Raw genomic sequence first — 24,240 nt, 5'->3', positions numbered from 1 at the left:
TTTCTTGCTATTTTTAAATGGTTTTATCAGCCAGCTAATACTGAATAACTACTTCTTTATTTTTTTGAAGGTATGTTATTTTAAAAGACTGTTGTTGTCCCAGAACTCCAGCAGCACATCTCCCCAAGTTAAGCACATATTATCACCAAGTTGTCTTCTCCCTCCTAGGGCACTGGACTCCCAAGTCCTTTGCAACCCCTGCCTATCTCCACCACTTTAATCCTTGTATCTGCTGAAACAGATTACTGTTTACTAATGATTAAACCTTATTTTCCCTTGTTTTGTTTCTTAAGCTTCACCTACAAGTGAGAACATCTGGTATTCATCCTTCTTCTGGTTTAAATAGCTACTTCTTGAAAGCTTTAGAACTACAACCATTTACAAGGCAGTGGGCAGTTTTGCTGATCTGGGCCAGGCTGATGTCAGCTGGCTCACCCATGTGCCTGTAGTCAGTTGGCAGGCCAGTTAGAAGCTGGCAGGCCAGTTAGAAGCTGGCTTGTTTATGAAGATCTTACTCATTTGACAGTCAACTGACATCTAACTGAAGTTACAAGGATGACTGGACCATTTGTGTCTCTCATTATATTGCAGGCTAGACTTTAGCAGCAACAATACTCAAAAAAGAAAGAAAGAAAGAAAGAAAGAAAGAAAGAAAGAAAGAAAGAAAGAAAGAAAGAAAGAAAGAAAAAAAAAAGAAAAAAAACCCAGAAGTTTTCTTGAGGACTTGTCTTGGACCAGGCTTGAGAATTGACACACCATCACCTCTGACACATTCTTTTGTTCAAGAAAATTACAAAACCAGAGAAAATGAATTCCTTTTATACTCTGCATGTAATTGAGAATTGAGCTTAGTTTTGCAAATAATCAACCACAGTAGCTGAGATTATTTTAAAATGACAATGTACTGTTGTTATTAAAAGTAATACCACAGGATATGGTGATTGGGTGGTGGGAATTGTGTGGAGTTGTACCCCCCCATCCTATGATTTTGTTAATGTCTCCTTTCTTAAATAACTAAATTAATTAATTAAAAGAAAAAAAGTAATACCAATTTATACAGCTACATGTGCCAGGCACTTTTAAAAACACCTTCTTTGTATATAAACTCATTTACTCTTTTGAAAGTGAGTAGGTACTCTTACTACCCCATATTACAAATGGAACAATGGGGGGACATAAATGTCAACAAATTTGTCTGTACAACTAGTGAATCTCATGGCCTGTTTCATGTGTCCTGTAAGAAGGAATTCCAGACCTCAGTCTTGTGATCTTAAAATCAGATTTTTTCATTGGTACATGGCATTAAAAATTCATATTTTAGCTTTATTATTTTACTTTACCAGATGTAATAGTGAATGAAAGATACTTTAAAGCTTATCAAGTGCTTTGTGTAATTTTAGATTGTTACATTTTTATCTGACTTTACTATTGTAACTATATTAGTAAAGATTTTTTGGTATTTTTGACAGATATTTTTATAATAAAGTAGTCACTGAAGCTGATGTTTTTATCTTTTTTGGAATAAAAGAAGACTTAAAAGATAGTAAAAAAGAAATGATGCAAAAAGCAATGCAAAGCACAATGGTAAGATGTTGAAATGTATGTTCACTTGTTACTGACAATTATCGTGAATGCTAAAGATGGAAAATTAATTAAAAATTGTAAAAACAAAACAAAAAACCCTTTATTCTATATTGGTGTAGAAATTGAAATTTAAAATCCCTATGGGCTTCTCATTGTCCTTGGGATAAAGTGCCTTTTTCTAGGTATCATCTAGTCTTTTAGTCTCATTTTGATCTAGTCTCTCCTCCAGCTCTTTGCAATACTGCTCCCTCTGTTTGGGGAATACTGTACCCCTCTCATCTCTTTTTCCAAGTAATTCTTCCTTATTCCCTAAGTTTCTACATTGGCATCTTTTCTAGGAAGTTTCCCCTGACTTCTCGACATGAGTTATACTGCTCCTGCCCAGTACTCCTTTACATCTTGAATCTGAATTTCTCCTAGTGGAGCATGTTTCACACTTGATTCTAGTGGTTCTCAGCCAGGGACATGTTTTATCCTCCAGAATTCATCTGGAAATTTCCAGAAACGTGTAGTTGTCACAACTGGGGAAGAGGATACTACTAAACTCTTCCTTTAGAGTTTAATAACTTGTAGAAAGCACAGAACAGTCCCCTGCAACAAAGAATTATTCTGTCCAAAATGTCAGTGGTGCTGAGGTCAAGAAACCCTTTTAACTGTACTGGTTTATCTAGCATTCTCTACTCTCACTGGGTCTGAATCATTCTCAGTATAGCCCAGAACCAGCGTGGCTCCTGGCAAACAGTAGGTGGTCCATAAATATCTGCGAGTAATAAATTCATTAGGAAGTTATTTTGTCCATGGGTAAGGACTGTGCTGGAACTTAGGTGAGAGACCTGGTCCCCTTCTCAGAATTCTTTATAAAATTCTGTATAAAGAACTTGGGCTTTTGCCCTTTTACTCACCATTTCATACTCATGTATTGAATATTTTGCTTCATCACTTGTCTAGTCTTTCTTTACTCAAACAAAATTATTTTATTATTTATTTATTTTGCCTCCAGGGTTATTGCTGTGATCGGGTACCTGCACCACAAATCCACTACTCCTAGAGGCTATTTTTTTCCTTTTGTTACCCTTGTTATATTATCATTGTTGTGGTTATTATTAGTATTGTTATTGATGGCATTGTTGTTGGATAGGACAGAGAGAAGTGGAGAGAGGAGGGGAAGACAGAGAGGGGGAGAGAAAGATAGACACCTGCAGACCTGCTTCACCGCTGGTGAAGCAACCCCCCTGCAGGTGGGGAGCCGGGGGCTGAACTGGGATCCTTGTGCCCCTTGCTTACCCGTTGTATTTTTTTTCCCTCCAGGGTTATCAGTGGGGTTCAGTGTCTGCACTACGAATCCACTGCTCCTGGAGGCTATTTATTCCCCTTTTGAGGCCTTTGTTTTTTTTTTTTTTTTTTTTAAATAATTTATTTCTTTATTGGGGAATTAATGTTTTACATTCAACAGTAAATACAATAGTTTGTACATGCATAACATTCCCCAGATTCCCATTTAACAATACAACCCCCACTATGTCCTTCATCATCTTTCATGGACCTGTATTCTCCCCACCCACCCACCCACCCCAGAGTCTTTTACTTTGGTGCAATACTCCAATTCCATTTCAGGTTCGACTTGTGTTTTCTTTTCTAATCTTGTTTTTCAACTTCGGCCTGAGAGTGAGATCATCCCATATTCATCCTTCTGTTTCTGACTTATTTATTTATCATTGTTGTTATTGTTGTTGCTGTCGTTGTTCTTGGATAGGACAGACAAACTGAGAGAGGAGGGGGAGACAGAGAGGAAGAAAGACACCTACCTGCAAACCCGATTCACTGCTTGTAAAGCGACCCCCCTGCAGGTGGGGATCCGGGGGGCTTGAACTGGGATCCTTACGTTGGTCCTTGTGCTGTGTGCCACGTGCACTTAACCTGTTGTGCTACTGCCTGGCCCCCTGTATTTTTCTTTAAATTACTTATTTTTTTAATTTTAATTCCCACCAGGGTTATCAAGTGGGACTCAGCACTGGCACTACGAATTCACTGCTCCCCGGTGGCTACTTTTTCCCCTTTTTTGGTAGGACAGAAAAATTGAGAGGGGGAATAGAGAGGGAGAGAGAAAGAACAGCACCTATAGTACTTGTTGCACAGCTTGTGGAGTGTCCACCCTGTAGGTGGGGAGCGGGACTTTAACCCCTGTCTTTAAGCATGGTAATGTATAGGTTCAACTGGGTGCACCACCACCAGCCCCCCTGCACCCCGTTTTATGTTTTTAAATAGGTGCTGAAATATAAAAGCCATGAAATCAAACAAATATCATAAAATTCAACAAACTCAGTTAAGAGCAGAAATAGGGCCAGTAAGATAGCTCACATGGGAGGGTGCTTACTTTACCATGTGAACAAACTAGGTTCGTGCACAGTCCTCTCCACACTAGGGGAAGTTTCAGGCCTATGACGTCTTTCCCTCTGTCTCCCTATCTCTGTCTTTCACTTTCTGTCTGTAAAATTTGGCCCTGAGTAGTGGTGAATCCCCAATGATAATAAAAGAAAAGCACAATTATAAAATGAGAAGCCTAAAAAAATAGATGACTCGGGTTGGAAGAAGCTATCTGCTGGTATTAAAAAGATCCATTAAAGCTGTGATATTTAAGACGCCTCCATATCTTTAATTCCAAATAAATAAATGAGAAAATAACATTCTAGCCTTAATTGTGGACTCAGTCATTTGCTTTACTGGTGGTAAGAAAACATTCCTCAGATTTGGTTTCAGTTGAGAGACTAATAAAAGCAGATTTTATACTATTTCCCATTTAATCTTCTCTGAAATGACTCTTTTTTTTTTTCCTTTTTAAAAAGTTGACAAATGGAATTGCTCACATCACATTTAACTCTGAAACAGCAGTTAAAGAGCTGTCCTATGATGGTCTAGAAAATTTAAACAACAAGTACCTTCATATTGGTGTAATAGTCATAGAGTCTACAGGTAAGTTTCTTTTTTTCAATGCTTTTGGGTGTTTCTGTTTTTCTTTTTCATCAGCTCACTGCTTAGCTTATGGTGATCCTAAGGATTTAGTACCTCAGTCATGAAAGTCTTTTTGAGTTATGTTCTCTCCCCAGCCTGTGAATTTCTTTACTATCTTTCTTTCTGCAGATGCCTATCACAGGGAGACGAGAAATTGTACCTGTGTGTAAACAACTGTACTGTAAACCATTAACCTCTGCCCCAATAAAATGATTTTTTTTTAAAGTCAACGTGGGGAGTCGGGCTGTAGTGCAGCGGGTTAAGCGCAGGTGGCGCAAAGCACAAGGACCGGCATAAGGATCCCGGTTCAAACCCCGGCTCCCCACCTGCAGGGGAGTCACTTCACAGGCGGTTAAGCAGGTCTGCAGGTGTCTATCTTTCTCTCCTCCTCTGTGTCTTCCCCTCCTCTCTCCATTCCTCTCTGTCCTATCCAACAACGACAACAACAATAATAACTACAACAATAAAACAAGGGCAACAAAAGGGAATAAATAAAATAAATATTAAAAAAAAAGTCAACGTGATCCATTCAATTTCTTTAGGTGGATTTTCTGAAGAGGCAGAAATTCCTGGCATCCAATATATTCTCTCTCCTTACAATCTGAATTTGGTTGCTACATCTCTTTTCTTGAAGCCTGGGATTCCATATTCTGTCAAGGTAGATTGGGAGTGGTATTGCTGCTTAGTGTGTGTGTGTGTGTGTGTGTGTGTGTGTGTGTGTGTGTGTGTGTGTGTGTGTGTGTGTGTATGTGTTTCTTCAGTTTAGTGAAGTTTGGGATAGCAATTGGCAAGAGTGCTATAGGAGCAGATCAACAAGGAAGCTCATTAAGTAAAAGCTGACCCTCCTGCAGACGTTGACAGGGCTGGGCCTGCGGACATTGACAGGATTGTGAAACTGCAAGCCAGCATCAACCTGAGGGCAAGAGTTAGTGTTTAGTAAGATAGCCAGTGTTGGGCACTCACAGACATTGCATTAAACTACATGGAAGTAAACTCCTATACTTTTTTTTTAAACACTAGCATTTAAAATTATTAGGTGAAATGTTCTTAGAGGCTTAGGGTGGAGATATCATTCCTTGAAAATAAACCCTATCTTCTTGCTGTTTTTGAGTTCCTTTGTGTCTCTGTGGATGCATTTCTGTGCTTTTCTCTCTCCATCTCTGTAATTGCCTTTGTGCATGACTTTGTCTGCTCTTATTTCTCTGTACTGGTCTGTCCTTTCCATGTAACTCTGTCTCTCTTTCTTTCTTCTTCCTTTCTTCCTCCTTCCTTCCTTTCTTTTTTCTTTCTTCCTTTCTTTTTTTACTTTCCTTTTTTAATGCTTTAATGTTTTTTCTCCTTTCTTCATTTCTTTTTTTTAAAATGTTAATAGTATGGAGTTGCAGCATCCCTTTGACTTTTAAATTATATTTAATAGTTAATAGTTTATTATATAATAGCATCACATTATTTTCAAATTATCTACAAAATGGAAATTGCATTCCCTATTCTTAATTCAGGAAGCTAGAGCTGAATATTTTCTTTACTCCTTGAAAATGTGTTGCTTTTCAAAATAAACTTTAATACGATTAATATTTGTTTCCAAGGTAAACTCTTTAGTGAAAGGTGATCACCTAATTACAGGTGTGAGTATGTTGTGCTGCCCTATATGAGGGGAATGGGATGGGTACAGTTCAGCTTAACTTAGTCATCTGTAGGTGGCAGAGTTTATGTGCAAAATGCATTAAGATTAGTACCAGTCATTTTTAGTAGCCACAGTCTTGCCTCTAGCTTTCCACACTTGTGCACATTTTTACTACTTACTGTGGTTCACTGACTTTTAAGAGAAAATGATTTATGAAGCCCAAATCGAGTTTTGGACTTACTTGCAATTGCTTACATACATATCTGGAATGTGTAATAATATGTACTACTCTATAATGCATAATCAATTATATACTATATATTATATAAGCAAGATATATCACTATGCAGGATCTGCTATGTATGCTACCTTAAAATGTATTTTTATGTTTCACATCACATATAAAATAAAATAATGTGTAATAATACATCTTTGGGAAAATTATATATGAGCATATGCATGGTAGTAAAAGGTAGAGGCTAAGGGGGGGGAATAAACTGATGCTTTTTCATATTAAAAATAGTTATTCCCAGAGGTGATTGACTCATTTCCTCCTTTATTCCATCCTAAACCAGTCTAGGAAATACAGAAGTTAAATAGCAGGTATTACATCTATTTGGTAGGCTGAACAGAATAATATTTACATGTGAGTCTATTTAATGTACAAGAAAAGCCATTCAAAATGAGTTAACTAAAGAGAATTAAACTTTCCTGTAAGCTGAGAAGAGACTTTACTGACTTGAATAAGAAGAATTTATATTTTGGTGGAAAGGAAATTATTTCAGACTTGGTATGTTTCATTACAAGTGATGAACTGGTGAAATGAATTTATATTGTTTTTGACAAATAGGTGCAGGCTAAGGATTCATTTGACCAATTGGTAGGCGGGATCCCAGTGACTTTAAGTGCAGAAATGATTGATGGGAACCAAGAGGCATCTGACTTGCAGTTAAAGAGTGTAACTCGTTCCAGTGATGGAGTAGCATCATTTGTGGTTAATCTGCCATCTGGAGTGACGGTGATGGAATTTAACGTGAGCAGAATTCTCCTGTTAAGTTTTCTAGGACAACATGTACTTTTGACTGTGTGTTTTGGCTAGTGTGCAGAACAGATGCAGCAGACTTTATACAAGACATTTATGCAGTGAACACTTCAACAGTTTTAAATCAGATAAAAAAAAAAGAGCACCACGGGCAATATTTTAATCCATCGAATGGTCCTGGCAAAAGACAAAGCTATCAATTATTTATCTGGGAATTGTTTTCTTTTGCACATAAAGCTATCTTAGAGTTTGAGCTTTAGAGGAGATACAGCAATGAAAGTACATGGTAGGAATGTTCTCTTATTTCTTCTCCTCACTCTTTTTCAGGGCTACAAAATAATCATATTTTTTTTCTAGCTACATAAACTATTCTACTTTAAAACTATTCCCTTTCAACAAATAATGTGTACTCTCCTAATCCCAAATTAAAAGTGTAAATTAGTAATATGTGTCAAGAACACACATAAATCCACTGTCATCTACTGAGCACTTACAGAGTGTTGGGCATTATGGAACACATTTAATACCCATTTAATCATCTCTTTGTTTTAGGGAATACTAGTTTTTCCATTTTGCAAATGAGAAAGCAGTCTAATTTCTCTTGTGATTAAACCACCTATCGAAAGTTAGTGAATGATAGGATTGGATTGCAAACCAAACACATATCTCATCCCGGAGCTATTAGCTTTTGCTGTCAGAGGCTGAGAATGCTGCGATGGTGTCATTTCTGCCTCACTCCATGTTTACAAGCTCTCCTCTGTTCCACTATACAATGAAACCAGACCCCAAGAGTCTGCAGTGCCAACTTATAACTTATGCTCCACCAGATCTCAAGACTGCCCCCACCATTACCAGTCTCTTACTTCTACCAACCCAATCCAGAGGAAGGAGAGATCCCAACTTCAACAGAATTTCAGAAAAGATACATTCCCATTTGTTCCAGAAACCTCTTTCATTTTTATTTCACCACATTGCACCACCATAACCCATCACCTTTTGCTATACCAATTATTATCCAGTCTTTCCAAAGTTTACTTTATACCACAGCTGTATAAACATTAGCATGATGAATCTTTTTTCTTTATTTGATATTATGAAATTTAGAAATTATAAACTGAGGTCTGGGTGGTGGCACACCCTGTTCATTTCACATGTTGCAATGCTCAAGGACCCAGATTCAAGCCCCCAGTTCCCAATTTCATGAGCAGTTAAGTAGTGCTGCAGGTGTCTATCTCTCTCCCTTTCTACCTCCCCCTTCCTTCTCAATTTCTCTGTCTTTATTCAGTTAATAAATAAGTAAATATAAATAAATGAAGTATTTTTTAAAGAAATTTATAAAATGAAGAAAGGTATGCTTCACAGAAAGTATGCCCTAATATTCCACACATCTTTCTTAAAATTTTATTTTTAGGTCAAGACCAATGACCCTCATCTTCCAGAAGGAAATCAGGCCAGCAAACATTACCAAGCAGTAGCATATTCATCTCTCAGTCAAAGTTACCTTTATATTGACTGGACTGAAAACTATAAACCTTTGCTTGTAGGAGAATATCTGAATGTTATTGTTACCCCCAAAAGTCCATATATTGACAAAATAACTCACTACAACTACTTGGTAAGTATAATATTCATTGATTTACATCTTTTCTCCTACTTAAAATGTTTTCCTTTGCTTAACCTGGTGCACTACTGCCTGCCCCACCCCCCAGACCTCTTTCTTTTCTTTTAAATTTCTTTATTGGGGAATTAATATTTTACATTCGACAGTAAATACAACAGTTTGTACATGCATAACATTTCCCAGTTTTCCATATAACAATACAACCCCCACTGGGTCCTCTGTCATCCTTTTTGGACCTCCAAACCTCTTTCTAATGTATACATTTCATTGGTATGGAAGAGGGGTTCAAATCCTACTGTTAAGAACTGAATCACTGAGCTAGGAGCTAGCTCATTGGTTAATATGTGCCTTACTATAGTAGAGGCCCTGGTTTTGAACTCAGACACACATGGGAGACTGGGGGAACTCCATGGGTGATAGAAAGGTTCTGTGCTATCTTTCCTTCCCATGTTTTTTGCAACTGAGCAAATAACCTTAACCCAAATAATGTGTAAGTTGTTTCTAAATAAATGGCAGAAGAACTTGTCCCCAGAAGGCCTCTCCTGGGCCTCTGGATTTATAACCTGGTACTGCATTTAAATAAAAAGGGTCTAGTATATCATAATCATTCCAATTTAGCAGCTCAGTAACATCCTTATTACACCAAGTATATTAAACAGAGGTGGCCAGTCAATCTCGTACATGAAATATAAGACAGAATGTGCAAAGAATGTTAGAGCTTCCTGACAATTGCCAAAGAAATGGATGGATAGAAATATCCCATTGCCAGATTACTGTAGGTCAAACAAATGTAAATGAGGATCTTAGATCATATTGATGGATGAAGAAAATGCAAACCTGTTAGGGGTTACATATTATAATCATATAGGCAGTTCTACTCTCTAAGGACAATAGACAGGATCTTTTTTTAAATAATCTTTTAAAAATTTATTTTCCCTTTTTGTTGCCCTTCTTGTTGTTTATTGTTGTTGATGTCGTCGTTGTTAGATAGGACAAAGAGAAATGGAGAGAGGAGGGGAAGACAGAGAGGGGGAGAGAAAGATAGACACCTGCAGACCTGCTTAGCCTGTGAATCAACTCCACTGCAGGTGGGGATCAGGGGGGCTAGAACAGGTATCCTCACGCCGGTCCTTGCACGCCGGTCCTTGCACTTTGCGCCGCGTGTGCTTAACCCGCTGCGCTACCGCCGGACTCCCAATAGACAGGATTATAAGGGCATTTTGTTTTTGTTAAATTTGTCAATTTTTTTGAACTGTGCACCTCCATTTCAGGACCCGGTGTCTGGCTTTAAAACTTAACCTTCTAAAGAAGATGCACACCATATACTCACTTTTTTTTTTCTGATCAAATGAAATTTTAGTGACTGTGTGATACAGCAGATTTAGGATCAAATTCTTAACTCTCTTAATTCCTACTTTTCTGTTTTTGAGCTGAAATCAGTATAGCATTTATGGGTGGCCAGAGGTAGCTTGGTGATTATGCAAAAAGACATTCATGCCTGAGTCCCTCAAGTCCAAGGTTCTGCCTCCTGCACTACTATAAGCCAGAGCTAAGCAGTGCTTTGGTCTCTGTGTCTATCTCTGTATTTTGCTCTAAATGATTAAAAGGCATTTAGTTAATTCTTGAGAGACCATTCCTGCATATGCACAATGATATTCCTATCCTATTCGTTTTGTAAGAATTAAAGAAGTTAAGTAAACATAAAAGTTCCTGGCAAGTACAAGTCCACACGTGTTATTTTTCTTAATTTCTTCTCCAGTTCCAAGCTCAATACTAAACACAGATTTTGTTTTCTTCAGTAACTGATGCTACCATTGTTTATTTTTAGATTCTATCTAAGGGCAAAATTGTCCACTATGGTACAAGGGAGAAACTTCGAGATTCATCTTATCAAAGTATAAACATCCCAGTAACAGAGAACATGGTTCCTTCAGCCCGCCTCCTGGTCTATTACATTGTCACAGGAGAGCAGACAGCAGAATTAGTGTCTGACTCAGTCTGGTTAAATATTGAAGAAAAGTGTGGCAACCAACTCCAGGTAAGACAAAAATTATGGTTTTCAATAAGAGACTGTAAACACACTGTCTATGAAGTTCTGCCTCATACAAGTGACCTTTTCTTTACCTAATGATCTTTTAGGTTCATATGTCTCCAAGGACAGAAACATATTCTCCAGGGCAACATGTATCTCTTAATATGGCAACTGAGTCAAATTCCTGGGTGGCTTTAACGGCAGTAGACAGCGCTGTATATGGAGTCCAAAGGAGAACCAAGAAGCCTTTGGAAAAAGTTAAGTAGTGCATAGCTTTATCTGCTGGTGTCCTGTGGCTCTCTACAGTGCTCTACTTAGTATGGCCATTGCTATAGAAAGGGCAAACAGTTAAAGAAAATCTAGGCCTGGGGCCAAGTGGTGGCTGGTGGCTCACCTGGTTGAGCATATGTGTTACAGAATGCAAGGACCTGGGTTGAAACCCCCAGTCCCCACCTGCAGGGCAAAAGCTTTACAAGTGGTAAAGTAGGACTGCGGGTGTCTCTCTGTCTCTCTCCCTGTCTCTCCCCCTATTCGTCTCAATTTCTGGATGTTTCTATCCAATAAATAAAGATAATTAAAAAAATTTTAAAAGAAAATCTAGGCCTGCTTTTTAAGAATCTCTTCAGAACAGTGGTTATTAGGAAGGCAAGTCATTCTTGTGTTGGCTCCCAAAGCACAAGTCTATTCTTTTTTCTATTTCTGAAACTGCAATGGAGTCATGCACTTTAAAATCATATGACCAGAGTAGGGAGATAGCTCAATTGTAGAGTATAAGACCTGCATGTTTAAGGTTCCACATTCATCCCGCAGTACTTTATATTCCACAGCTAATGTGCTCTGGTATCTCTCTCTCCCTCTCCCTGTCCCTGTCCCTCTCCCTCTCCTTCTGCCCTCCCCCACACGTAGGTTAAGCTATACAAAGAAATATATGACCATAGTAGCATCATATTTATGGAATAAAAAGGCCATCAGTTTGGCAGGGTTGGGAACTGGTGAGCAGAGGGTGAAGACTCAGTAGTAGTAGCAGCAAAGAAAAGACTAAATAGGCAGCCTCTGAGTTGTCTTTTTTTTTTTTTTGCCACCAGTGTTATCGCTGGGACTGGGTGCCAGCACTGTGAATCCACTGATCCTAGAGGCCATCTTTTTTCCATTGTCTGTTGTTGTTGCTGCTGCTGTTGTTGCTGGATAAGACAGAGAGAAATTGAGAGAGGAGGGAACGACAGAGGGGAGGAGAGAGAGATAGACACCCGCAGACTGACTTCACCGCTTGTGAAGTGACCCCCCCTCCAGGTGGGGTGCTGGGGGCTCGAATGAGGATCCTTGTGCCAGTCCTTGTGCTTTGCGCTATGTGCATTTAACCCATTGTGCTACCACACAGCCCTGTTTAATTCTGTTTTTTACTCTGACTGAAGAATTTACTCTGACTGAAGAATGGTGCAGAAGAATTCCCCATTTATCTGCTAGTACTATATTATACTATAGGTTTGAGTTTCTTTAAGTAAAGTTAAAAAAAACGGAAACTGTAAAATAAAACATTCTGAAAGGGAAAAACATTTGGGACCAAAATTAAAACTGAAATAAATACCTCTGAGTAAATTCTTACCCATTTACTACCTGGATCCCTCTTTCCTAAAACATAAATTTGTGGGGGGTTTTTTTGTAAATTAAAAATCAGTTCACTCATTTATGCATTTATTTACTTATATTACTGATTGCAACATGCATTCTATATATAAAACACCAGAGGTCAGTCAGTTTCTTTTTTTATTTATTTATTTATTCCCTTTTCTTGCCCTTGTTTTATTATTGTAGTCATTGTTGGATAGGACAGAGAGATATGGAGAGAGGAATGGAAGACAGAGAGGGGGAGAGAAAGATAGACATCTGCAGACCTGCTTCACTGCCTGTGAAGTGACTCCCCTGCAGGTGGGGAGCCAGGGCCTTGAACCGGGATCCTACCGCCGGTCCTTGTGTTTCACTTCGCACTACATGCGCTTAACCCATTGCACTACCACCAGACTCACGGTCAGTCAGTTTCTAACAGTATATTCTACAAAGTTTAAAGACTGAGTTCTTGACTTAATACTGAATATGTAGAAATTTATAATACAAATGGACAAACTAAAGGAATGAATTGGGAGTTTGTGAAATGAACTATTTATGGATTTTACAAGTTTACCACAACCAGGTAATATTCATGCCTTTAGTTATTATTTTTTTAAATATGTTCTTTTTAAATTATCTTTATTTATTTATTGGATAGAGGCAGCCAGAAATTGAGAGGGAGAGGACAGGGAGAGAGACAGAGAGACAGAGAGACACAGCTTCACCACTTGCAAAAATTTCCCCCTGCAAGTGGGGACTGGGAGCTTGAACCTAAGTCCTTGAGCATTGTAACAATGTGCACTTACTCACTCAACCAGATGTGCCACCACTTGTCCCCAGTTGTTGTTATTATTATTATTATTTTAAGATTTACTTTTTATTATAACTTGGAATGAGAGAGGAGAAAGAGAGGGCCAACGCATGCTCAATTCTGGCCTCTTGTGGTGCCAGGGATTGAACCTGGAAGCTTAGACCTCAATCATGTAATCTGGTGTTTTAATTGGCAGACCCCCTCAGTTCTTCAGAGGAGTGAATTATACAAGTACATATGAATAGATTCAACATTTTTCCTTTCTGGACAGGTATTTCAACAACTTGAGAAGAGTGACCTGGGTTGTGGGGCTGGTGGTGGTCGAAATAATGCAGATGTTTTCCGTCAGGCTGGACTCACCTTCCTCACCAATGCAAATGTAGATGACATACAAGAAAATGGTAAAATGCTCAGTATTTTCTGTGTATTTTTAAAATTTATGACTGAAATTCATATTGATTGTTTGATGCCATACTTTATTTCCCCCCTCTGTTAGAATATTCTCTACATTGATGCTGATGATATGATTACTTAACTTTCCCATATAAAATGTTCCACTGACCTTCAGGACAAAGTACACATTCTTTTGTGGAGTATCAACAACTTTCCATGATCTTTTCTCCAGTTCTTTCTAACTCTCTCATCCTGCTTTAATTTACGCTGTGTTTACATATGTAAAACTCAGTGTAGTTCTTGGGTTATACTATGCCATTTTACACCTTTTGGACCTTTCTGTATCAGGACTGTTTTCCCTTTTAGTAGTTGAAAAGCTACTTTTTACCTACTAAAAGGTAAAACATGTACAAGTGATCATTCTCTCCTTGTTTAAGGTGAGTTCACCACTCACAAAACTTTCCCCCTGCAAGTGGGGACTGGGAGCTTGAACCTAAGTCCTTGAGCACTGTAACAATGTGCACTTACTCACTCAACCAGATGTGCCACCACTTGTCCCCCAGTTGTTGTTATTATTATTATTATTATTATTTTAAGATTTACTTTTTTATTATAACTTGGAATGAGAGAGGAGAAAGAGAGGGCCAAAGCATGCTCAATTCTGGCCTCTTATATCATATAACATGATATGATAGCAGTACATCATTGGTTTATACATCTTGTCTTAGCCATTACACTCTAAATTTAGGGGCAATGACTACAACTTAATCATTCTTTCTATGGTTTTAAAGTTGTTCATAATTATACTTGATATTATCATTTGCAATAATATGTCACAAAAACAAACAATAGTGTGCTCCCTCTTAAATACATGGGTAGTTTTCTGTAGTCAGTGAGTAAAATGGGTTTCAACATTCAAAAACTCAGATTAAACATGCCAAATCATGTCACTATATTATAGGCTCCTCCAGTATAAAACAAGTCATATTAAGATGTATAGTGTATAGTACCTAATTGAAAGCATACTCTCAGTATTATTGAATGAATGAATGACTTGGAAATGTTTTAAATATTTAAATAGTTACGTGAATTTTTTTGAGATTATTTTTACCTCCTTATTTCCCCTCCCCCCTACCTTTATCTTTTCTTTATTTATTTTAATTTGCACAGATGAACCTTGTAAAGAAGTTCTCAGACCAAGAAGAATGCTGCAAAAGACAATAGATGAAATAGGTATGTTAAAATTTTTACTGTGTTTGTAAAAAAGTTATGGTCATACCATCAAAAACTGGATAAAGGAGCCAAGAAGATAACACAAAAGTTGTACACAGGACTTGTATGTAAGAGATCTCAGGTTTAATCCTTAGCACCACCAATGGCTAGAGTTAAGAAGTATGTTGTTGGGGCACATAGCATAGCAGGTTAAGCGCACGTGGCACAAAGTGCAAGGACTGGTGTAAGGATCCCAGGGAGTTGCTTCACAAGTGGTGAAGCAGGTCTGCAGGTGTCTTTCTCTCCCCCCTCTGTCGTCCCCTCCTCTCTCCATTTCTCTCTGTCATATCCAATAACAACAACAATAATAACTACAACAATAAAATAAGAAGGGCAACAAAAGGGAACAACTAAATAAATATTAAAACATAAAAAGAAGTATGTTGTTTTTAAAAAGTCAGAGAAAATTAAATATTATCTAATCCTCCTTAATTAAAAATAGAAAGGGTGAAAAGAAAGCTATTGGGTTGTCAGAAAAGTTATGATGCATTTTTGTATAGGAAAACATAAAAAAATATGTCATGAATTTTCCAACAGTCCAATACATAGAGACATATCACTAACCTTTTTCTGAAAGATAAATTCAAATAAATCTGATAAGTCATTTGTCATAACATCAATCTGAGGAGTATAGGTGTTTATTTTCTAGATTTAATTTCTCTCTTAAATAATTTTGTATGTGTGTGTTTGTGTGTTTATGTGTGATATACGTCAGTAGAAATTCAGTCCCTGGAGAGTCCTTCTATGCAGGAAATATTAGAAACCAACTAAGACTATTTGTATAATTGCCATTGCAGCTGCTAAGTACATGCACTACAAGGTGAAGCAATGTTGTTATGATGGAGCTTTTCTCAATGATGCTGAGACCTGTGACCAGCGAGCTGCCCGTATCATAATAGGTCCTAACTGTGTCAAAGCTTTCAAAGAATGTTGTGTCGCTGCAAACAAGTTCCGTGATGAGATGTCTCATAAAGATATACGACTGGGAAGGCTACGTAAGTTCAAAGTTTTTCATCAGAATTCTTTCCAATGTGGGGACTTCTGTGAGTACTTACACTAAAAGCACAAGTGTCATGCTCTACTTAATATTGAAAGTAGAAAAGATAGTAAATGTCCTTACAGTCCAATTATTATGTAAACTTGAATGATTGTCTCTTCTTAGTTTCAACCTTCTTGTTCTTTTTGTTGGTGATGGTGATACAGGGGCTTCCCACCTGCAGGATTCCAACATTCCTGGCACACTTTCTCTGTTTTTCCTTTATTTTTTTTTGATTGAGAGGTTAATAGTACATAGTACAGTTGTTGACACATGGGTATAATTTCTCATCTCATCAAGGCAGATTTTTTCCTTTACATTTCAGAGAGAGGGAGAGAGAGAGAGAGAGAGAAAGAGAAAAAGAGAGACGTGACAGTACAGTACCATTCCACCATTTATAAAGCTTCTGCTGGTACCATGTATGGTGTTCCCATGTAGTACCAGGGACTTGGACCCAGATTCTCATGTATGGTAAGGAATGTGCTCTGCTGGTGAGCTATCTCCCAGGTCATATATATTTTTTTAAAGCAAGAAGTTTGGGCCAGATAATCTCCAATATGCCTTTGAGTTCTGCAGTGGCAGAACTATGATTCCATAATGGACATGAATTAAAAATTCTGCTGGGAGAAAGTAAAATGAAACGTGAACTGGGCATGGTGTATTACTTCAGAATGAAGAACTCTGAAGAAGGAGTGCAGAAGGAAGGAGGGGAGGGGAAGAGACCTTTGGAGTCTTGGTGCATAATGAAATTATACTCATGTGACAGTGACTGCACTGCATCAATCCCCTCAGTAAAAATTGTTTATTCATATATTGACCAAATACAGCATAATATTTCTAAATTTAACATAAGGTCATTACGTAAAAGTTAGAATTTTATTTTACTTTTAGCCATAATGCATGTTTTCAGAATTTATAGACTACAAGGAAAATCTCAAGACTTTAAGGACCTTAGCACCTTCATTTATTTACATATATTGTTAAAACAAAAGCAGAGTGTGATAGTTCTTGCTTTATGTTTCTGATTGTTTTTGCTCAACAGAGAAATCTTAAACATGTTTTATCTGAATGGATGTATTTCTGTTTACATAAATGCAGCCACTTACTAAAGACATGTTATTAGATGCATTTAGGCTATTTTCAGATCTTTGCTTATTCCAAGCAGTATTATCATGAATACACATGTTTAGTATTGTTCAGTTTTTCAGTTTCATTTCAGTTGTATGGAACTCAGGCTCTACAGCAACCTTTTTTCTGTACTAGCTCTGCCCCTCATTCCAAAGACCTTAGTTTCCCACTATTCCTATTATTATCGCCACAACTCTTTAGGGTTCTCCCTCCAGACAGCAAAACTGGAAATTTTTGGAATTTACTTAGCCTGTCTCCTTTCTCTCAGGGATCACGGTCCTCGGTCTCTCATGTCCTAAGGCATGAAAACTGTTGTCCTATATAGTTTTCCAGTTTTTCAAGGCCTAAGCATAGCTCTAGTCCCTATTAATGCATCTCACAAGCAGAAGTTGTTCATTTTTATTAAAGTCAACTGCTTTATTGCTGAATGAAGACAAGAAATCACACAAACCTCCACATTTTATAATGTAAACATGATGGTTGCAATTATAAACACACAAATACATTTATAGACTGATTAGTATTGTGTATAAGCTGGAGAACTCTAAACATGTACCAAACATTAAAGATTAAAGAAACAGCTTCCCTGGATTGAGGACCCCACCAATGTGTCCTGGAGCTCAGCTTCCCCAGAGACACACCTGACTAGGGAAAGAGAGAGGCAGACTGGGAGTATGGACCGACCAGTCAACACCCATGTTCAGCAGGGAAGCAATTACAGAAGCCAGACCTTCTACCTTCTGCAACCCTCAACGACCCTGGGTCCATGCTCCCAGAGGGCTAGAGAATGGGAAGGCTATCATGGGAGAGGGTGGGTTATGGGGATTGGGTGGTGGGAATTGTGTGGAGTTGTACCCCTCCTACCTTATGCCTTTGTTCACTAATCCTTTCTTAAATTAAAAATTTAAATAAAAAAAAAAAAAAAAAAAAAAAAAGATTAAAGAAACAAGACATTAGAGATACTTTATGCTTTGCCCTGTAAATACTATTCATGTAGAAATCTTAGACCTTTATAGTTTTGTTTCAAAATCACTAAGCAAAATATTTCAGTGGCCTTTCAGAAAATGCTTGAGTTACAAATTATTGACCATATTTTAAAATTGACTAAATGTATAGCTTATACTGTTTTTCCATAATTGAATATATATCCCCCCCCCCCAGATATAAAGACCCTGTTACCAGTAACCAAGCCAGAAATAAGGAGCTATTTCCCAGAAAGCTGGTTATGGGAAGTTCATCAGGTACCCAGAAGGTATTAAACATTTTTAACATTTCTCTGAAAAAATTTGGGGAAATGCTAATATTATGGCCTAAAATGTGGAAACTGTGCATTTTCCAATAGCTTATTTAAGAGTTAAGACAATATCACTATCTCTCACCTACCGGTAACTGGATTAATGACCCCTCTCAATTAGCCCCATGCCTGTATTACACCGTGTTAACAAACTGCTTACCTATCTGCCACATTAAAATGTAAATACCTACAAGAGAGACTCAATTCAGGTTACTATTTGACATCTAAAACTTAACAGAGACTGGCTTATAGAGATTTTTAAATAAATGTGTTGAATCAGTGCCCACTGCTTCTACATTTTTAAATGCTTTTCTTGGTAGTTATTGTAGCAAATTACAAATGATTTATTTAACTGTCTCTTCTGAGAGCACATGTTTGCTGTACACTCAGAATAAAGCACTATTCCTTACACAATGCTGGTCAACATAGCTGTTTGTTGAATGAAGTGAATAGACTTATAAACTTAATCAGAAATATTTAATTACCACTTCTCAGTCTTTTGATTAAGATCAAGTGTAGAGATATATGATTGTGTTAACTTTGTTGGGAGCAAAATTTAAAAATACATAACTTTGTTCTACTATTTTTAAACTTACTACTCAGTGAACATAGTTTTCTTTTTGTTTTTCTGTGACTTAAACTTGAAATGTTACAAAAGCATCCTTCTGAATTTGAATTCTCATAATACAAGTGGAATGCCTAAAAACATGGAACAAACAGAAGAGCTAGTCAATATATTTTCTTGCTTGAGTTTTCCTTAATACTGGGAATAATTTTGTCTTATGAGTTTTTTTCTTTCTGCTAAAGCAATATTAAAAAAAATCTGTTAATGAATGCTGTCAGCTTGGGTTAATCAATGTTCCCTTGCATTTGAATACCAACATTTTAATTTCCAGAAAACAGTTGCAGTTTGCACTACCTGATTCTCTAACTACCTGGGAAATTCAAGGTGTTGGCATTTCAAACAGTGGTAAGAAATCGCAAATTACAAACTTACTTAAGGAGATACTTAACTAGCAAAATTTAAGGGTTGGCGGGGGGGATTGTTCTGCCTCCAGGGTTATTGCTGGGGCTTGGTGCCTGCACTACAAGTCCACTGCCTCCTGGAAGCTGTCTTTTTCCTTTTTGTTGCCCTTGTTGTCTATCTTTATTGTTATTATTATTGCTGCCATTGCTGTATATATTGTTGGACAGGCAGGACAGAGAGAAATCGAGAGAGGACGGGAAGACAGAGGTAGGGAGGGAAAGATAGACACCTGCAGACCTGTTTCACTGCTTGTGAAGCAACTGAGGATGGGCATTTTTAAGCACAGAGTGAAAAATTAACTCAGGGCATTGTATATCCAAGAGGCTGTACTACCAAACAGCCTCCCAAGCTCAGTTTTTTCATTTTTTAACTTAGAGAGCTGGGGGTGGGGTGGAACGGTGGTTTTGAGACTGCTCCACCATGTGTGATGCTTCCCCAGTGCTATCCATGGTGGTTATATGTGGTGTCAAGGCTCAAACCCAGCACCATGTGCATGGTAAGGCATATACTCTACTGAGTAAATGTCTACTTAAACCAGCAAAGTGGATTTTATGTTACTGTCTGTTTTCTTTGCGTCTCATAAAAACTATCCTTTTTAAAGTATTACAAAAAGTCTGAATATACCCATGTTTTTCTAACCATATGGGTTTTTCCTTTTCCTTTTTTTTTTATTAATCATTTGATAAATGCTAATATCAAGCTTCCCCTTCCCATTGCTTTCACTGTGGCTGGGAACTTGATGAGTAAGTGACTTCTGTCCAGGACATTTACCCTTTGGGGTGATATGGTGCAGATACTTTCAGGATTGGCTTTGTTTACTTCTGTTTATTATTACTGTTAATATTATTATTATTTTAATTTTTTATTTATAGAAAGAAAACATTGACAAAACCATAGGATAAGAGGGGTACAACTCCATACAGTTCCCACCACCAGATCTCTGTATCCCATCCCCTCTCCTGATAGCTTTCCTATTCTTTAACCCTCTGGGAATATGGACCCAAGGTCACTGTGGGATGCAGAAGATTGAAGGTCTGGCTTCTGTAATTGCTTTCCCGCTGAACATAGGTGTTGACTGGTCAATCCATACTCCCAACCTGCCTCTCTCTTTCCATATTGTTATCTTATGAAGCCTAGGTCTCCATAATAAAAATTGCATATATATCTTTTTTGTTAATAATTTGTTTATTTATTTATTTATTTTCCTCCAGGGTTATTTGCTGGGCTCGGTGCCTGCACCATGAATCCACCGCTCCTGGAGGCCATTTTTCCCCCTTTTTGTTGCTCTAGTTGTTGCAGCCTCCTTGCGGTTTATTGCCATTGTTGACGTTGCTTTGTTGTTGGATAGGACAGAGAAATGGAGAGAGGAGGGGAAGACAGAAAGAGAGGGGGAGAGAAAGATAGACACCTGCAGACCTGCTCCACCGCCTGTGAAGTGACTCCCCTGCAGGTGGGGAGCCAGGGGCTCGAACCGAGATCCCTACGCCGGTCCCTGCGCTCTGCGCCACCGCCCGACCCCCTAATTTGTTTATTTTAAACTTTATTTATTTATTTACTTATTTTTAAAATATTTATTTATTCCCTTTTGTTGCCCTTGTTGTTTTATTGTTGTAGTTATTCTTGTTGTTGTCATTGTTGGATAGGACAGAGAGAAATATAGAGAGGAGGGGAAGACAGAGAGGGGGAGAGAAAGATAGACACCTGCAGACCTGCTTCACCGCCTGTGAAGCGACTCCTCTGCAGGTGGGGAGCCAGAGGTTCGAACTGGGATCCTTATGCTGGTCCTCGCGCTTTGCGCCACCTGCTGCACTACTGCCCAACTCCCAACTTTATTTATTTTATTTGATAGAACAGACAGACATTTACAAGGAAATGGGAAGATAGGGAAGGAGAAAGACACCTGCAGACCTGCTTTACTGCTTGTGAAGCTTTCCCCCTGTAAGTGGGGACCAGGGACTTGAATTCAGGTTCTTGTTTGTTGTAGTGTGTGCACTTAACCAGGTGTGTCACCACCTGGCACACAAAATTGAATATAATCTTAATAAGACAGTAGTGAATATCTAAAAACCAAAAATGTGGTGTTTTTGTTGATCAACATTCTCATGCCCTAAATATTTATTAACTGTCTATTTACTGTACAGATACAGTTTCTGTTAATGTCAACAATTATTAAAATTAAAGCCCATGAGGAAAAAAATACAAGGACACAGTGTGACCCTGCAGAGGAAAGCATAAAATAATATATTCCTTTTTCCTTGAAGCAAAGCACATGTGAGGCATTTTAATACTGCTAAAGTATTTTAGAGATTCCCTAATATATTTCTACTTGCACTTTGGGCTGAAGGTATATGTGTTGCTGATGCTCTCAAAGTAAAGGTGTTCAAAGATGTCTTCATGGAGATGCATATACCATATTCTGTTGTAAGAGGGGAACAGATTCAATTGAAAGGAACTGTTTACAACTATAGAACATCTGGCTTGCAGGTAAGCAGCTACTCATTATAAGTTTGAGTCAATAGAAAAAGAGAAAAAATTCCTATTCTTCTGAGAATCCTAACACTGGAATTATACATAAAAACAAAACACAAACAAATTTCAACTCAGTTGAACAGGCTAAACAGAGCATTTACGCTGTACTAAATATGCAGCTTAATAAGTGAAAAGATTAATAAAAGAGAAGAAGACAAGAATTCATACATCTCCAATTTAAAGAATACAAATTCCTAAGATAATCAACATGCAAAAAAAGATGAATTCACATTTAGTTTATCACCCTGGATTCTTGAGTGCTTTTATCTCCTGGCCTCTTAACAACCCTTTCCTTTCCTCTTTTTTTTTTTTTTTACCATTAATCCTCATCTTAGCTCTGTAGATGATGTTATTTCTTCAGAAATCTTGATTTCAGACACCCACCAGCCAATCATGACTTGCTTCCCATCTTTCCAGTTCACTAACCCTGTTACTTACTTCATAGCTACAGCATTGCAGCATCATGAAAACCTCCAGGGCACTGACTCCACCACTTTCTTTTTGTCCATTAACAACAAGTTAATGTCATACCTTTACTTCACTCCTTGCTCATCAGAATTCCTAAATTATCGGTACATTCAGACTGTTTAAAATCTTGTCAGCTCCCTTGATTCTCTCTTTTTCCACTGTACACATTATGAAAAAACTCCAACCATAACCAGAGCCACCATTTGTCTTCTTGCCACCACACTTACAAAGAGAAGTAAAATTATATTTGAAATTTGATAGATACTTTCCTGGATTTATAAAGGAATGAAAGAGAAACTGACCTGCCTACAGTACTGACTCTTTTCTGTTTCAGTTCTTTTGTTTTATATAGCGTACCAGGAAGCAGCAATTTCTAACCCTTGGGGCAAAACTAGCATGTTGCCATGTTTTATTATGACCTATAAGCCAGACAGTTTTCATGTTTCTTAAAAATGTGAAAAGAATGTTTCCTGGCACGGAAAACTCTGTGAGATTCAAATTTCAATATCTACAAATAAAATTGAAGTTGCACTCAGTTATGTAGGTACTGTCCGTGGCAGTTGAGTAACTGTTGCACAGGCCACACGTAGTACTTTCATCACACTGTGCTGCTGCTGCTCAGAGCACAGAATTGCAAGGACACAAGTACAAGTCAACAGTGTTTAAGTGCCATACATCTTACTATGTTGTCATTACTTGATTCTTTTTTAAATTGTCAGCACATGTATATCATATCAAGAAACAAAAATTGCTCTGACAATAACTTTTAAAAAAGATTTGTTTATGAGAGAGAAGGAGAAAGAACTAGAGTATCACTTGGGCGCATGCAATGAAGGGGATTGAACTTTTGCCTGTGAGTCCAACACCTTAATCCACTGTACCACTTTCCATGCAACTCTAGTAATATCTCAATGGTGTCCCTATCAGTTACCTTTCCTTTTGTGCATAGATCATTTTTAATTTCTTTATATCTAGTAATTTTGGATTAACTGTTGCTCTTTACTACTGGAGTGCTACAGAGACTCAAAAGTTTTGTTCCTCTAGAGAACTTGTATTTTGGATTATATGTTTTGGCATTGGTCAAACTTAATTCCAAATCCTGAACTCTCAGTTCAGTTTCCTTTGCACTAAAGATGTCTGCCTACTGGTTGAAGCTATATATATATAAAAATCTCTCAGCCAGTGTTACTTCCTTTTTTCAAGTGTCACCTTTTCCACATTCTAATGCCATTTTACAGTATTTTTAATATGAATTTTGTCTAAATTTTGTAGTTACTATTCATAGGTAGGTTGACAAATAGGAGCTCTTTGGCTATTACTACATTTCAAAGTTTATTTTGATTAGTGGGACCATTGGCCCTAAGTGAACCTAGGGCTTCTTTTTTTTTTTTTTTTTTCTCCTCCAGGGTTATTGCTGGGCTCGGTGCCTGCACCATGAATCCACCGCTCCTGGAGGCCATTTTTTCCCCCTTTTGTTGCCCTTGTTGTAGCTTCGTTGTGGTTATTATTATTGCCCTTGACGCAATTCGTTGTTGGATAGGACAGAGAAAATGGAGAGAGGACAACAAAGTATGCCACTGCCCAGCCCCAATACTTATATTTTAACATAAGAAAGATAAAACCAGGGCCAGGTGGTGATACACCTGGGTGGGCACACATATCCCACCTGTAGGGGAAGCTTTATGAGTGGTGAAGCAATGCTGCAGGTGTCTCTCTTTCTCCCCGTCTCCCCTCCTTTCCTGATTTCTGGCTGCATCTATACAAT

General features: G+C 37.8%; 1 protein-coding gene across 1 annotated transcript in view; it reads left to right on the top strand.

Annotated features, from left to right (window-relative positions):
* Positions 1 to 24,240, top strand: part of C5 (complement C5) — a 94,695-nt gene that overhangs the window by 19,075 nt on the left and 51,380 nt on the right. Inside the window, exons 8-20 of the mRNA XM_060200064.1 lie at positions 1,470 to 1,584; positions 4,428 to 4,554; positions 5,136 to 5,251; positions 7,068 to 7,250; positions 8,671 to 8,874; positions 10,709 to 10,918; positions 11,020 to 11,169; positions 13,600 to 13,729; positions 14,892 to 14,954; positions 15,791 to 15,988; positions 18,319 to 18,409; positions 19,348 to 19,421; positions 21,823 to 21,962. Of these exons, the coding sequence (XP_060056047.1) occupies positions 1,470 to 1,584; positions 4,428 to 4,554; positions 5,136 to 5,251; positions 7,068 to 7,250; positions 8,671 to 8,874; positions 10,709 to 10,918; positions 11,020 to 11,169; positions 13,600 to 13,729; positions 14,892 to 14,954; positions 15,791 to 15,988; positions 18,319 to 18,409; positions 19,348 to 19,421; positions 21,823 to 21,962 (1,801 nt within the window). The remainder of the gene's footprint in view (positions 1 to 1,469; positions 1,585 to 4,427; positions 4,555 to 5,135; positions 5,252 to 7,067; positions 7,251 to 8,670; positions 8,875 to 10,708; positions 10,919 to 11,019; positions 11,170 to 13,599; positions 13,730 to 14,891; positions 14,955 to 15,790; positions 15,989 to 18,318; positions 18,410 to 19,347; positions 19,422 to 21,822; positions 21,963 to 24,240) is intronic.

This window comes from Erinaceus europaeus, chromosome 10 (genome assembly GCF_950295315.1).
Source record: "Erinaceus europaeus chromosome 10, mEriEur2.1, whole genome shotgun sequence".
Lineage (NCBI taxonomy): Eukaryota > Metazoa > Chordata > Mammalia > Eulipotyphla > Erinaceidae > Erinaceus > Erinaceus europaeus.
Note: the sequence above shows the minus strand (reverse complement) of the source record. Positions and strands in the feature narration are given on the sequence as shown.